Source organism: Protopterus annectens, chromosome 17.part0, assembly GCF_019279795.1.
Source record: "Protopterus annectens isolate FY-2018-M chromosome 17.part0, PAN1.0, whole genome shotgun sequence".
Lineage (NCBI taxonomy): Eukaryota > Metazoa > Chordata > Ceratodontiformes > Protopteridae > Protopterus > Protopterus annectens.
The window spans coordinates 389,116,847-389,132,553 of NC_056751.1; the positions used below are offsets into that span (position 1 = coordinate 389,116,847).

General features: G+C 39.0%; 1 protein-coding gene across 1 annotated transcript in view; it reads left to right on the top strand.

The window, feature by feature from the left end:
- CARS1 (cysteinyl-tRNA synthetase 1) overlaps positions 1–15,707 on the top strand; it is a 736,066-nt gene that overhangs the window by 461,332 nt on the left and 259,027 nt on the right. Inside the window, exon 14 of the mRNA XM_044059397.1 lies at positions 1,945–2,048. Within this exon, the coding sequence (XP_043915332.1) occupies positions 1,945–2,048 (104 nt within the window). The remainder of the gene's footprint in view (positions 1–1,944; positions 2,049–15,707) is intronic.

The following is a 15,707-nucleotide window of genomic DNA, read 5'->3' on the forward strand; positions in this document are numbered from 1 at the left end:
ATCCATCAGACCTTTGGCCCTTTTCTATTCTCCCTGCCATAGAGAAGATTCTAGAAAAAAGATTCTTTATTGAAGCTCGCTCAGTACATCAACCGATATCACCTTCTCTCTCAAAAGCAGCATGGCTTTTAGTTTGCTGGTAGTGCATCCATAGCTGTCTGGATACTTGGCAACAACATTCATCTTAGAATGGACAAAGATGTAATTACTGGAGCATTTTTATTGACCTCATCAGAGCATTTGATCCTGATCACTCAGTTCTCATATAGCATCTTACTGAAAGAGACATCAGTGAGGATACACTGCCCTGGTTCAAAAACTACCTATCTAACCTCCCCTTCATAGTATGTTTAAATTCATCAATCTCTACATTAGTACTTCTGCAGAAAAGTTTCCTCAAGGATCTATTCTGGCATGTCACCTCTTATCTATCAGCATTATCAAACTTCCTTTTGACTTAATCCATCTTCATCTTTATGCTAATGACATGGTCTTCTTCAGCTCCAACCACTCTGTATCTTAAACTTGAACTCCAGGCTGATTTTCATGCCCTTATTCAAGGAATCCACAATAAACAATTACTGCTACTGCTAAACTCCTCTAAAATAAAAACAATACTTTTACGCACTAGGCAAAAGCTCACTTCAGTCTCCAGAACTCTAAAAATCCTCAGTTATCTTAATAACACTATTGAAAGTGACATTTCATTCAGATACATAGGAATTTGATTGGACCCCTTCCTAACTGTCCAACTTCGCCTGTACTACACACAAAAAAAAATCAGCTTTGTCCTATTCTGGGTTAATGGGCTCTCTCCTTTTCTATCCAAACCCTGTAGAAATGCGATAGGTAAAGATATCCTACTGACTCATCTAGAATATGGGTCTCCCTCTATTTTCTGAAGCCTCTAAAAGAAATGTGCCCACCGTTCAGTCCATCTCAAATGCCATTTGTAGATTCAGCACTCTCTTCCCAAGAAATGAACACCACTACAAAACCATTGGAAAAAAGCTAACTGGCTACCTGTGAAACAGTGTGCTGACTTTCTACTTGCCTCTCAACTATTTCAACTTATCAAGAATGACCCATTCCTCCAACTAGCCTCCAGGCTATTCAGAGATGCATCAACATACAACCTTAGAAATCTTAACAACTCTTGTCCCCTCCTCATCCCCCCCAAACTAGGCTTTAATGCACTGAACATGCTTTCTCAGTCCTTGGTTCCATTTTCTGATTAGAAATATAAGCACATTTAGAGACTATAGGGAAATGTAAATGTTATTAATACCCTTAAGCCAAACATTATATTCATTTTGTATTTAATGCGTGTATGTATTGCATTTTGTTGTTTAATTTATATGTAATGTCATGTATCTGTTCTGTTTGCCCCAGGCTGAGACTGAATTAGGTCCAATGGGATCAGTGCTGTTCTCCGGTTAACAAATTTAAAATAAAAAAACATTGCTTAACTGATAGAAGTTTCTGGCCATTATCAGATTGTCTTGTGCTGATGAGAGCAGTCCCCATAGAGATTATGATGCTTCTGTGGGGTGGTACTGTAAACTAAATGATGTACATGGATACAGTGAATCTTGCACTGCACCACTGAGTCAGTGCCCTTTCTGTTTTAAATGGCTGTATGCAACTTTCAGAACATATACTTTATGTGCTAGTTGGTGTAGACATTGGTTTTGCAATTAGTTCTCTGCTGATCATTTTTAAACTGTGTGTCAGTGCAGACTTGTTAAAAGACACAAGCAGCATTCACCAGGTAAATGAAGAAGTAAGTTTATGTTGATAAAAGAAATGGTGAAATCAGTATTTCAGGTCAGAAATATTAGTTAGTGATCCAGTATTCCTTTAGACATTTAATAAAGACTGCCTATCTTTTGGATCATTTATGTGAATTTGATTTGCTAAGTGTATTAAACATTTTTTTAATAGCTCGTCAGTTGCGATTGGCTTTTCTCATGCACTCTTGGAAAGACACACTGGATTATTCCACCAATACCATGGAATCGGCTATTCAGTATGAACGGTTCATGAATGTAAGAATGATGCTCACTTACTTATTTTCTGCATGTATCAACTTCATATGTATTCGGTTGTTTGTGTTCTCTTTTCATTCCTCTTTTGCCAGCACGTAAAGCACTTAAGTCAAAGTAAACTTTATTATCATTTAGCACTTAAGTCAAAGTAAACTATTATCATTTAGAACTATACATGTGTAGCCTAGCACTTAAGTCAAAGTAAACTTTATTATCCTTTAGAACTATACGTGTAGCCTAAATGAAATTTCGTGCATCAACTCAATTCTTGAGATTACAAAGGAAAGTGAAACAACACATACAAGTAGAGCAATAAACATAACTAACAAATACAATACTGCTCCCAGTACATGCAAGAAAAGAGCAGAGACATTTACCAACACTCGTATATGAAAAGAATACCCTTCCCTGAGTTAAATTAACTACCCTATTTAAAGTAATACAAAATACGCTACAGATTGAACAATGCCCAAGTTATTTGTCTAATATTGCACTTGAGTAGGTTAAATAATACTGACTATGGATGTAATAAGTAAATATTGTACATATTTGGAATGTACTTATTGCACAAATAAATAAAAATTGACTTGTGTCCAGACCCCTGGGACTAGTGCCCAGGTTCAGAAGTCTAATCACTGTAGGGTAGAAACTGTTATTGATTGTTGTAGTCCTGCAGCGGATGCTGCGATATCTCCTGCCGATACAAAATGCTTAGACAGTCCATGCGCAGGGTGCTTATTGTCCTCTATTATTTTGGTGGCCTTTTAGATGCTTCTTGCAGAATAGAGATGTTGTATCAATAGAAAACTGAACCTGTTACCTTCTCTGCAACCCTCAGCACTCTTTACGGCGCCTTCCTTTCTGTAACTGTGCAGCTTCCAAACCAGAATTAAAGCTGCAGGTGAGAATACTCTCCATTGCACCTCTATAGAAGGTGAAGAGAATATGAAGAGAAAGCTTAGCTTTTTTTAGCCTTCTTAAAAAGTGGAGGCATTGGTGCCCTTTCTTGACCAGTTGGCTGGTGTTTTCTGACCACAAGAGATCCTCTAATATGTGTACACCCAGGAATTTCGTACTCTTAACCTTCTCCACATGCTCACAATTGATCCTGAGTGCTGGGTGGTTTGTTCTCATTTTCCTGAAGTCAACGATAATCTCTTTTGTTCTTGCCTACATTCAGGTCAAGGTTGTTCCCCTTGCACCAGCTGATCAGAGATGCCACCACCTCTGTGTACACCCTTTCATCTTCCTTTGTGATGAGCAGCATGACTGTGGTGTCATCAGCAAACTTGATATGGTTGGACTTGTTTTTAGCATAGCAGTTGTAGGTCAGGATGGTGAATAACAGTGGGCTGAGAACACATCCCTGTTGGGCCCCGGTGTTAATCGTGATGCATTTTGATATGTTCTTACCTGAACACACACCCTCTGTGGTCTCTCAGTCAGGAAGTCCAGGATCCAGTTACAGAGATGTGTACTGATTCCTAAATGTGCCAGTTTTTCTATCAGCTGCATTGGTACCACCGTATTAAATGCATAGCTGAAGTCTATGAACAGCATCCATAGTTGTCTTTGCCGTCTAAATGCTGAAGGGATATGTGAAGTGCTGCTGATATGGCATCAGCCATGGATCAGTTAGCTGTGTACTCAAACTGCAGAGGGTCAAAGTCAGGAATTAGGCATGATGAAAAATGCTTTGTGAACAGCCGCTCAAAACATTTCATAACAGTGGATATCAGAGCGACTGCTCTGTAGGCAGTTTGGCTGGAGGGAGTGGTTTTCTTAGGATGATGTTAGTTCCTTATAGCATGAGAGTACTTTTGCCATTGCAAGAGATGTGTTAAATATTTTCTTGAGCACTGTGCATAGTTGATCAGCACAGCCTTTAACACCTTACCCAATATGTTGTCTGAGAGAGCAGCCTTCCTGGGGTTCACTCTCCATAGCTTCTTTATTACCTCATATGTGCTGAGGCTGAGTACTGCATCCTTCTCATCATTGGGTAGCTTTAGTGCCAACTTGTTTCTTTTCACAAATCTACCAAAGAAGATGTTCAAACTGTCCAGGAATTTTATGCTGTCCTCACACTGTGTTGACCTGATTCTGTAGTCAATGATCTCCATTATGCCTTGTCATAGCCTCCTTCTTGCTACACGTAGGGCTGCTTTGTCCTTAGCCCTGTAAGCTGTGTTTCTCTGCTTCAGAAGCTCATATACCTTAGGGGTGAGCCATGGCTTCTGGTTAGCTCTAATAGTGATACTCTTGGTATTTGTTACCCCATCAATGCAGTTTGAAATGTGTGCCATCACTTTCTCAGTGTATCCATCAGTGCTCCGATCCTGATTCACTGTGGCTGCCTCCTTGAACATGTCCCAATTGGTTCTTTCAAAGCAGTCTTTGAGGGCCTCCATAGCCCCCTCAGGCCATACCCTGATTTGTTTTTTTGTGGGTTTCTCTTTAACCAATGCAGGTTTTTAAGCTGGTAATAGCAAAATGGTATAATGGTCAGAGATGCACTGCCTTATAAGCTTTCTTTAAGTTTATGTATACCTTGTCCAGGATATTATCACCCTTGTAGGAACATCCACATACTAATTGTAGTGTGGGAGTACTTCTTTCAGATTTGCTTTAATAAAGTCACAGGCTGCCACATGTGCAAAGTCAGGATATTTGCTCTGCAGCTCACCCGTGTCCCTACGTCACTCGATGGGTTGCCAACTGGCTTCCTGACAGAACCCAGACTGTACAAGTAGCTGACTCCAAATCCAGCTCCAGACAAGTGGAGTACCTCAGGATTCAGTCCTGGGACCACTCTTGTTTTGGCATCTACTTCTCTGAAGTACAGGCCAGCACTAAGGGACTCTGGCTAACAAAGTTTGCATATGACTGCAAACTGGGAGCCAGTATTGAATCCGCAAATTATGTAGATATTCTACAAAAGGGACTTAGAGAAACAGATGCTTGGTGCCAGAGCCATGGGCTCAAGCTTAATGCCAAGAAATGTATATTTATCCCCTTTGGGAAAAAACATACCCATGAATTACCACATAGGTGGCAGTACACTAAACACTGAAAGTGTGATGAGAGACTTAGGGACACAGGTGGACAGTGCTTTCACCTTCGATAACCAAATTGCCACAACAGCCAGGAAATCCTTCTATGTGGTACACCTCATCACTAAGGGCTTTTCATCCAGAAAAAAGGAGATCATTGTCCCACTGTACTCGTACCTCATTAGACCCATTATAGAGTACAATGCCCATTTGGTGTGTACCTCACAAGACATCTGCAACAGCTGGAAAGGCTGCAGAAGTACATCACTAAAAGAATCACAGGCCTAAAGCAGATGCCCTATGCTCACCATCTATTAAAACTCCAGCTATACTCTGTGGCATATCGTCTACTCATAGGCGATCTCTGCTTAACATACAAGGCCATGTCAAACCCTGAGCTGTTGGACATGCTCCACTTAAAGAAATCCCAATCCCTTGGAGCCACACGCTCCAGGGATCTAAACCTTGTCATCACAATGAACAAAGCATGCTGGAGGGATAGGTTCCTGACCCAGAGACTCCCCATACTCTGGAATAGACTGCCCATACATGTCAAGCAGAGCGCCTCCTTTGCCGTCTTCAAAAGGAGCCTTGACGACTGGATGGGAGATAGGAAATTCACCCCAGGGATCATGTCAGTCGCCCTGCTAGACAAGGGTCCAGGGAAGTAGATATTGTGGGAAGAAATATCCAGGGAATTGTTATGGCTAGGCTTGTGTAGGCCCTAGGGCTGATAGCCTAATACCAACCTCTGAACCTATAAACCTATTTAGAGCCTCAGTGGTATTCGCACTCGGTGGGATATACACCACTGTTACACTGACTCCATTCTGCTCCCTGGGTAAGTAAAATGGTCTGCATTTAATGGACAGGAACTCTTAAGTTCTCACAGCAGTGTGACAGTATGATTTCACAGTTGCTGCACCATCTTTTGCTAACATAGATGCAGACTCCACTTCCTCTGGCCTTCCCAAAGAGTGTATGTTTTCTGTCTGCACAAAACAGCATAAAATTCTCTAAGTTTACTGCACGATAATTTATCTTGTCATGCAGCCACATCGCAGTGATCAGAAAGAAACAATTATTTCTCACATTGTTTTTCTTGGAGAGTTACAGTCTCAAGTACTTGATGTAAAGTTGTTGGTTATTTGTTTTTATTTTATTGTGTCTTAGTGTGGACAATAAAGCCTCTGGATTTCTAGGATATCTCATCTTGTTTTAACAGTCTCAAGTAGTCAATCTTTGGTATTCACTGATCTCACATTAGCTCGGTAGTTGGTAGTACAGGCTTGTAGGGTTTGCTTTTAACTTTGCATCGATACCTGCTATGCAACTTCATTTCCTTGTTCTGTGACATCTCTTTCGCTGTTTCCTTGTCCAGCATATTCCAGAACCCTATTGTACCAGTTTCAAGCACTTTACAGTGTGACGAGTTAATATACACAGCTGTTGTACAGTAGGCCCCAGATACTCTGCAGACTTCAAGGCATCCAACTAGCAACATGTAGATTTCGATAACATCGGTCTACTGTAAGTTATTGTACCTTCAATTAGCAGTGCAGAAACTGATTTTTTTCAAGATTTTCTGAGCAAAAAAAATGACAAAATATGCATATCTAAAATGAGTAAAGGTTTTGGAAGTACTACTGACCAGAATTTTTTGCATGCACGCTAGCGCGAATTGCAAATATGCAGAAGTTTGCAATTGCATATAAGTGAGTCTTAAGAGTAGAAAGAAAATATTATAATCCCTGCTAGATGACTTCTGGCAAGAACTACAAATGTGCTGTGAGAAGCAAGTTGTACTAGATCCAGTGTAGCAAGCATTGCATATTGCCTTCTGTCCATTAGAGGAGTTTTGGGAGTATACAGAAAATCTCCTAACCCCTACCCTATCTGGATGAATACTGTGGTCTCTGACCCTCTTCCTCCTCTTTAGAAGTCTTAAAATACCAGTGATAAGGAGGAACAAATGTGGTCATGGGGAGCAGGGGCTAAATGACTGTATGTGATAGTGTATCTGTGTGTGTGTGTGTGTGTGTGTGTGTGTGTGGTGGGGGGGGGTAACAGTGCCAAAAATATTGAGGGGGGGGGGATTCAGTTAAAACACCAAAAACAAAAAAGAAAACAATTGCTTATGAAACTAGTTATGCAACATTTCTTTCCTTTAACTAGAACAAATCTGTGTCTATTTGACTACATGTATGGTCTAATACTGGGTTTGCTAGCTTCTCTTTCATTGGATTGCTGTGTGGTGTTACTATGCACTTTACTTTTACAAGATGTGATACATGTTTTCTATCAAGCATTTATCTTCTTAGTTGAATGGGAATTATTTTGTCACCTTTGAACATTAGACTTTGTTCACAACTTTTCATCCTTGGAAAAAATAGTCATAATTTATTTCCTTTTTAGTAATTTTTGCTTAGACCAGCCTCTCATTGTAAAGTCTAGTAATTGTATTTCAAGTTAGTCCATATTCCAGTCGCATTAATTTCTGCTGAACTACCCATATAATTGCCAGTTCTTCCTCTAGCAATTGTTTCTGCACCTCCAGTTTTAGTGCTGTGTTCAATATAGAATAGCTGGAGCCATGTCAGACTCCAAACCAGTTACAAGTGGCGTCCCACAAGGCTCAGTCTTGGGACCTCTATTGTTCGGTATATATTTCTCGGAGGTACAGGCCAACATGGAAGGACTGTGGCTGACCAAGTTCGCAGATGACTGCAAACAGGGCGCCATAATAGACTTTCCAGCCGACACAAGCATCCTCCAAAAGGGCCTCATAGAAACAGACAACTGGTGCCAGAGCCATGGCCTCAAGCTAAACGCCAAAAAGTGTATAGTCATCCCCTTTGGCAAAAACAAAGTGCCCACAAATTACCACATAGGTGGTAATCCATTAAGTACAGAAGAAGTAATTAGGGACCTGGGGACCCAAGTTGATAGCAATCTCTCATTTGACAACCACGTGGCCAAAGTGGTTAGAAAAACATTTTATATAACCCACCTAATCATGAAGGGATTCACATCTAGATCAGGGGAGGTCATCGTGCCTCTTTACTCATCCCTCATCAGGCCCATAATTGAGTACAATGCCCCTTTTGGGATGTACCTTACCAGACACCTGCAGCAACTGGAAAGACCCAAAAGTACCTCACCAAGAGGATCATGGGGCTCAAACAGATGCTGTATGCTGCCCGGTTAAAGAAACTCCAGCTCTACTCAGTGGCATACCGCCTGCTCAGAGGCTATCTGTGCTTGACATATAAAGCCATGTCCAACCCGGAATTAATGGACATGCTGCACCTCAGAAAATCCATATCCCATCGAGCTACGCACTCGAGGGACTTAAACCTCAGCACTGAAATAAATAGGACATGCTGGAGGGACAGATTCATAACCCAGAGGCTCCCTTCACTCTGGAATAAAATCCCAGTCCAGGTTAGGCAGAGTCCCTCATTGACTCTCTTCAAGAGGAATCTTGATGAGTGGATGGGAGATCGTAGGTTTACCCCGGGTATCACTTCTGTGTCTCTGTTAGACAGAGGCACAGTACACTAACCTCGAAAAAGGGCATAGCAAAATTAATTTAAAATGGGTGGCGAAAGCCATACACACTCTGGCTAGGCTTATAAATGCCCTAGGGCAGATAGCCTAGTATGAACCTATGAACCTATAACTGCCACACACATTTCCTAGCCCTGCTCTGTATGGTTTCACTTTCAGCACCTTTATAGAGGAAGTGCAGTCTTGAAGATACCTTATGCAAAGACCTTATGATATGTTTTGCAATGGTTTATGGTCTGATTTAATCTCTGTTTCTTTACCATAAAAACATTTATGGAACTTCTCATATCCATTCACTGTTGCAAACAGTTCCTCTCCTCCTTTAGCATGTATCTTTTAGGCATATGTTAATGCTGTTGACCCAAAAGCAGCTGGGGTGTTTAATTTAAAATCTCACCCTTTGTACTATTTTGACTGGCTTTTACTCGCAGAACAACTGGCTCATTCACATCACAACATTTTAATATCAATGCATCTATTTCCAGTTTATTGAATATTTTCAAATGTATTCCTGTTCCTAGCTCCATTCCAAGTGTTCATTCTGCTATGAGTTTAATTAGATGTTTAACGGTATAGCTGATAGAGTCGAAGTACATCATCAGACCACTTCATTGAATTTAGCAAACTTTCTCCAGAGTTGTAAGACCTGAAAAAATGTTATGTTACATAAAGGGATACAGAAGGTCACGCCCCTTGTAATACCTTCACCCAGGGATTCTAAGTTATTTATTTATTTATTTTTTCAAGTTCATCAAAATGATTTGTTTCATATTTTGACTCGGTGAAAGATACCATACCTTTATAACAGTTATTTCAGATGTATTGGGTACAAAATTTGCTAGATACTGTTATTATTTATATAAACCTCTGCAAGACCCATTTGTCTCCTGACGCTGGCATTTGCACAGTTGCTCTGACTTTTCTGCATCAGTGTTAAGTCCTAATATTAGAATGTGACCCATGCATCTATATTCCTACAGCATTGTCTCGCACAAGATTCCGCATGATTCAGATCTGGAACTAGATAAGTCCTAGTTACACTCAGTAAAATTAATTATCACAGTATAGCCAGTTATAGAAACCTTTCTATGACCCCCTATAGAACATGCTAAATACCCTAACCAGTTAGATACGTTAGCTGTCAAACTGGATACCTTTCTTATGAGTGATTTCAACAACCTAAATGCAAACTTGCAAGCATTAAATACAAACAACAAATGTGCCTTCAGATTTCCAGACTTCATAAATGCAAATACAGTCAATTAAATTATCCCCTATCCATTAGAAATATTACTCTTCTTGATCTTGTCCTTCCAGATATTTTCACTTATTGTACAACTGCAGTTGTTATCCCTAATCAAACCTGACCATCTCACTTTCTCCCTGAAAGCCTGCTCTACTGCTCGTACTAATTCCTTCACATGTATGAATTGCTACTAAACCATTTACTTACTACTTGCAGATCTTATTGATAATCACAAATGGTTTAGCTCCCCTGCAAGCCTTGTACCAGATGCTGCTGCCTGCACCTCTGAATTCTGTTCTCTCTTGGGGTTCCTATTAGAATGCCAAAAGCTTAAAATAGCAAACGACCTAAAGGCCGGAAATACTGGATCTCTATCTGCTTTTTGTGAAATCGCGTACAGTGAGGATTGAAATATTTTCCCTTTCCTCACTGTAGTGCGATCTCAGAGTTGGTATATATATTTAGCGGGAGGTGTGGGGGGGTGCAGCCTCCTACAATAGCATGTTCGAGGTCCTGCATTTTGGACCTTTAGGTCGTTCATGTTTTTGAATTTTCATTTATGTAATATAGACCCTCTCTTCGATACATGTATTGAGGCATCTGTACCAGTCCAATATTAGCATAATGCCTGGCTTTAAACTAGTATGGTGGAACAACCACATCAACAGCTGTGTAATAAAAGAATAAGCTCCTGGTCATTGCTAAAAGATGTTAACTTCAATATAAAGGGATTTAAAACTGGTACATCAGTTCCTCAAATTTGCCAATAGGAAATGAATCGTCAGCTGTCTTATTTGGATTGCAGCTAATTTGAATCACAATTATAAGCCCTTCTTCAACTTTATTAATAACCATAGAATTAACCCAGCAGTTGTGTAATGAACATATCTCAACTAGTATCTCCTTCTCTGACCCTGGGGATATTGCTAATACTCTTCCAGACAGATTCCCTTACCACTTCTCCCTATGCATACTATCATCTGATATCCCCATTCCCCACTGCACCACACTTCTCAAAATTGTTTTTAACCAAGCCCTTTAACAATTTATCTAAATGAAAAATACCAGTTCCACAGGTTCTGATGATATCCCTGGATGTCTTATGAGAAGTGTTAAGCCCTATCTAGCAAAACCCCCTACATCAACTCTCTTCAATCAGAGTCACTCTCTTGATTAAACTTCAAGGTTTAGAGAACAACTGTTGTGCTTGTGCATAACATTTGTCAAAGTATTGAACCTTGGAATTACAGGTCTGCCAGTTTCACTAATATTATTTGCAAGGTATGGAAGTATTGTAGCTGAATTAATAAACCAAGATACAGGTGACCCTCTATCCCTGGATAACACAAATTTTGCGTAAAACGCAGATCCCTCTGACTCAATGTGATTGTGTCTTTTGATAGAGTTACTGTGGCCATGGATAAGGAGCAATCCAGTCCAAGCTGCCTACCTGAACCTTGCCAAGGCCTTTGACATTGTCTTCCATGCTGGGATTATTGACAGACTTTCACAACTCATCTTATGCAGTTGACCATGTATGCTTCACTAAGAATAATTATGACTGCGCCTCTTTCCCTGAGCATAGCAACTTCTGAAAAAAGATGCAGAATTCTGATTTTTTTTTTCATCTTTAAAGTGTATTGTCACACTTTAACACTTCTTCACTGCATTTGGCGAGTTAAGAGCCGTAATGCATCTTGCCATAGTCAAAACTAATTTATTTGAACCAGAACCATTTTTTCAATAAAAAGCTCTGTAAACGTTTTACTGAAACCACAGCCCAAATAAATTTAGAGTTTTCCTCGGTGAAATCATGTAAGGCAGTGGTCCATAGAGTTAGATAGTTAATCTCTGTGCATGTACAGCATGTATCCATCAAACTTTATGGGCGCATTTTACATTTTTCCCTGAGTTGATATCACTGAGGTTAAATATCACACTTAATCTATAGTGGCATCAGCACAGGGAAAGGGAATTTTAAAAGGAGTATTTCTCCTCAAGGAAAACACAAAAGAAATTTGATGGCTAAAAAGCCTGATCGGCACCTTAAGCACCATTTAAGTTGGTACAAATGGTAAGTCACATGAATGCGACAATATACTTTAATAAAAATGCAGTGGCAACGAAATTGTATTGAAATAATCTAATAAGCAATAAATGATGAAAACCTATTATTGTAAGACTAATTGCAGTAATAGTATAATAAAATCCATTCAAAGCATAAACGATTACATGAATATAGTTAATCACATTATAAAAATACCTTTAAGGCTGCTGGGAATGTGTGAAAGATGAAATGCTACATCAAAAAAGAATCTAGTCAAAAATATTTCATCTAAGGAAATGTTATGGTATGAATACACACTTATTGTAGAAAATTAATATTGGAATTAACATTTTTACCAATAGTCCTGTTCAGAAGTAACCTGAAAAAGCATTATGAGAAAGAAAACCAGGAAATTATGAAAAATTGACCAGCTGCTAAACAGTCCATAAATATTTGATAATTTAATTTTACAACCCAGAGTCTAGAACAGTGTTCTGTCATTGCAGATGCGCATTTAGTGCTTCCTGAAGTTTCTCATTCCAACAGATAATCACAAATAATTGTTTGGTATAGCACTTCTTGCTGTACCATTGGGTGTCCCGTCTTCCTCAAAGGAATACATTAAATAAGGCTATGTCTAGCTATTAAGACGCAGACTGCTTGTGGGTTTAGATGGTCCAAGATGTGAAGTCCATCTATAGTGACTGTTAATGTTATGCATATGCCTTATTGATATACAATACAGGTCCTTAAAAAGTGCTCATGCTTATAACTTAGTGCTCTCTTTAAAAGACTTGGTTATAAGTTTTAACTGTTTGTTTTTTTTCTTTATGATTTATTGCATAGTACTTTGGCAGCCTTCACTAATTAAAAATGGGAAAAACTTGTATGTTTAAATCCCTTATAACTTTTACCATATAACAAGAAATTACAAAAGTCGATCTAAGTTATTTAAAAAATATCTGTATTCTGTTAATTTAAAATGAGCTAGCAGTTGGTAAACATATCTGTTACCTCTTGCTACACTCAAGGCGACAGCAGTTTGGCATTACACTCATTGCATTTGGATGTAGCCTCTTCCTCTTAGCACTAACAGCACCAGCGGTATCACCCCCAAGATACTTATATTTTTCCCTGTCCCCTAGTAACTTCTACAAATTGCCTTTTAAAGTAATAACTGTATTTTATAGTTGTACATATATTTTCCTTACCTGAAAACTATCTTGGAGATTGTTTTTTGTGAACCGGGTTCCAGCCCGCTCTGTTCCACCCTCGCTTCGCTCGGGCTCCACTTTGCTCCCTTACCCTACCCCCTTTCCCACTCACCCCTGATCTCCCTAGATTTATACCAATAGGCTCAATCCTTTACCAGTCAAAAACCCACTACCTTAATAATCTCCCCCACTCCTAAATTATAGTTGTAACCCCTCCCTCAACCCCACCTCTACTACCTCACATAGTTCAAATTTTCCTGAACCCTAAATACCCTCCCTTCTCTCAGAACAATTTATTTCTCAGTAACATAGCATTCTTACTGTTTCACTGTTTAATACCCCAATCACCATAAATAACTAATCCCAGCATATAACTCAAATGGCAACTCCCAAACGTCCTCCACAATCAATCAAACCTGTCCCAGTCCAAATACACAAAGTATCAAAGTACTATTTGCTCTTCCTTATAGCCTTACTAAATCTACTAATAATAATAACCAATGTCACCTCTTCTTACTCAAACCTTACCAAACCCCCTCCATTCCACTCCTCCTCAAATATCCATCCCCTCAACTTCAAACCAGTTAATATCTATATAGGTAGCTCCTTATTTAGTTATGCAACTTCTACCCAAGCTAAATTACCAAAACCTCTCTATTCAAACTCAACCACTATATCCTTAGAATATGATAAAAACTTTACCAAATACCTGAAACACATAATCCAAACTGTATCTAGGCTAACCCTGTGTGGGGACATGCATGCAAACCCTGGCCTAACCAACCATCTCCCAGCCTCAACAATTCACCCTAGTCTGCAAACAAACACCAATCTGCCATCAATTATTCCCAGGACTGACAAAAATATACTAATTCTGAACATGAACATAAGAAGTATAAACAATAAACTTCATGACCTCCATGCCAACTTAGCTCTCTGCTCACCAGACATTGCCCTACTCATAGAGACCTGGTTAAAACCCAACACCAATAGTAACAAAATACTTTCCCCCAGGCTACATTATATGATCTGACAGAATACATAAAAAGGGAGGTAGTGTAGCTCTACTCTATAAAAAACACATCTCCTTAGAAATGCTATCTGAAAAAACCTTTGAAGTTGAGAATTCAGAAACACTGTATGCCAAATTAAAAGTTAACCCGAATAAAAAAAAAAAAATATATATATATATATATATATATATATATATATATATATATATAATAGGTCTTTACATGCCACCAAGAGATAATATTTCAGTACTGGAAAACGTACTACACTGGTGTTGCAATAACCTATTTCAAAAAACACTTATAACCTTAATATAGACTGGTCAGAATGCAATTCCCCACAACCCAAAACTCATATTAACCTATATGGTTTCTCTCAACTCATCCAATTACCAACTAGAATTAATAAAAATTCAGACAGAAACTCCACCCTGGACTGGATGTCAACAAACAGGCCAGCCCTTTATCCCCTATCAGGTTGTTTACCAAATAACCTCTGTGATCATTTTCCCACTTTTCTAGTTAGAAAGAAAACAGTACAAACCAAACAGCCCATTCTCCTACAAATAAGATATAAAAAGCAACTAAATCCTTACAAACTTATAGAAATCCTCAAATACTGCAACTGGTCACCTTTAAGAAACCTTCCACTGCAAGATGTAATAGTTTACTTCAGTACTACTTTCCTAACAGGTGCCAATTAGAAATATACATGTCAAAGCTAACTATGCCCCTTGGCTAAGAAAAGAAACACTAAATCTTTTCAGGCTTAGAAATAAAGCATGTTCTTCCTGGAAAATAAATAAATCCCAACTCTCATTCCAAACTTATCGGGAACTTAGGAATAAAGCTAAAAAACAGATTGAAACATAAAATTAACTGTTACACTAAAATACAAGCCAAGCATCACAAAAACCCACAAAAATTCTGGTCCGCAATAAATAATATCCTTAACCCAGGGAAAACAGGAACCCCACCACCACCATCAATTCAGAAAATATAGCCACTCAGTTTAACAAATATTTTACAGAACCCATCTTGGAACTAGCTAAAAATCAAACATCATCAACAAATAAACCCTCCTTCCCAACTTGTAACACCACATCCACCTTCTCACTGCAACCAGCTCCAACTGATACCATCAAAAACTCCTGAAAAAGCTAAAGCCCACTACACTAGCTGCCAACGGTCTACCCACAAAATACTGAAAGCTAACAGCAGATATCATAGCATACCCTATATCTATACTAATCAACACATTAATAGCTGAACACCAGGTCCCTTCCATCTGGAGAACCGCGTATATTATTCCCCTTCATAAGGGTGGCTCATCAGCTGAGCTAAGTAACTATGGACCAATTGCAATATTATCACCACTCTCTAAAATTCTAGAAAGAGTTATTCATAAACAGGTAACTGACTAGCTACTAAATAACAAACTTCTAACCAATACCGAACATGGTTTTAGACCATTCCATAGCACAACTACTGCTCTATTGTCTTTTACTAACATCATTAA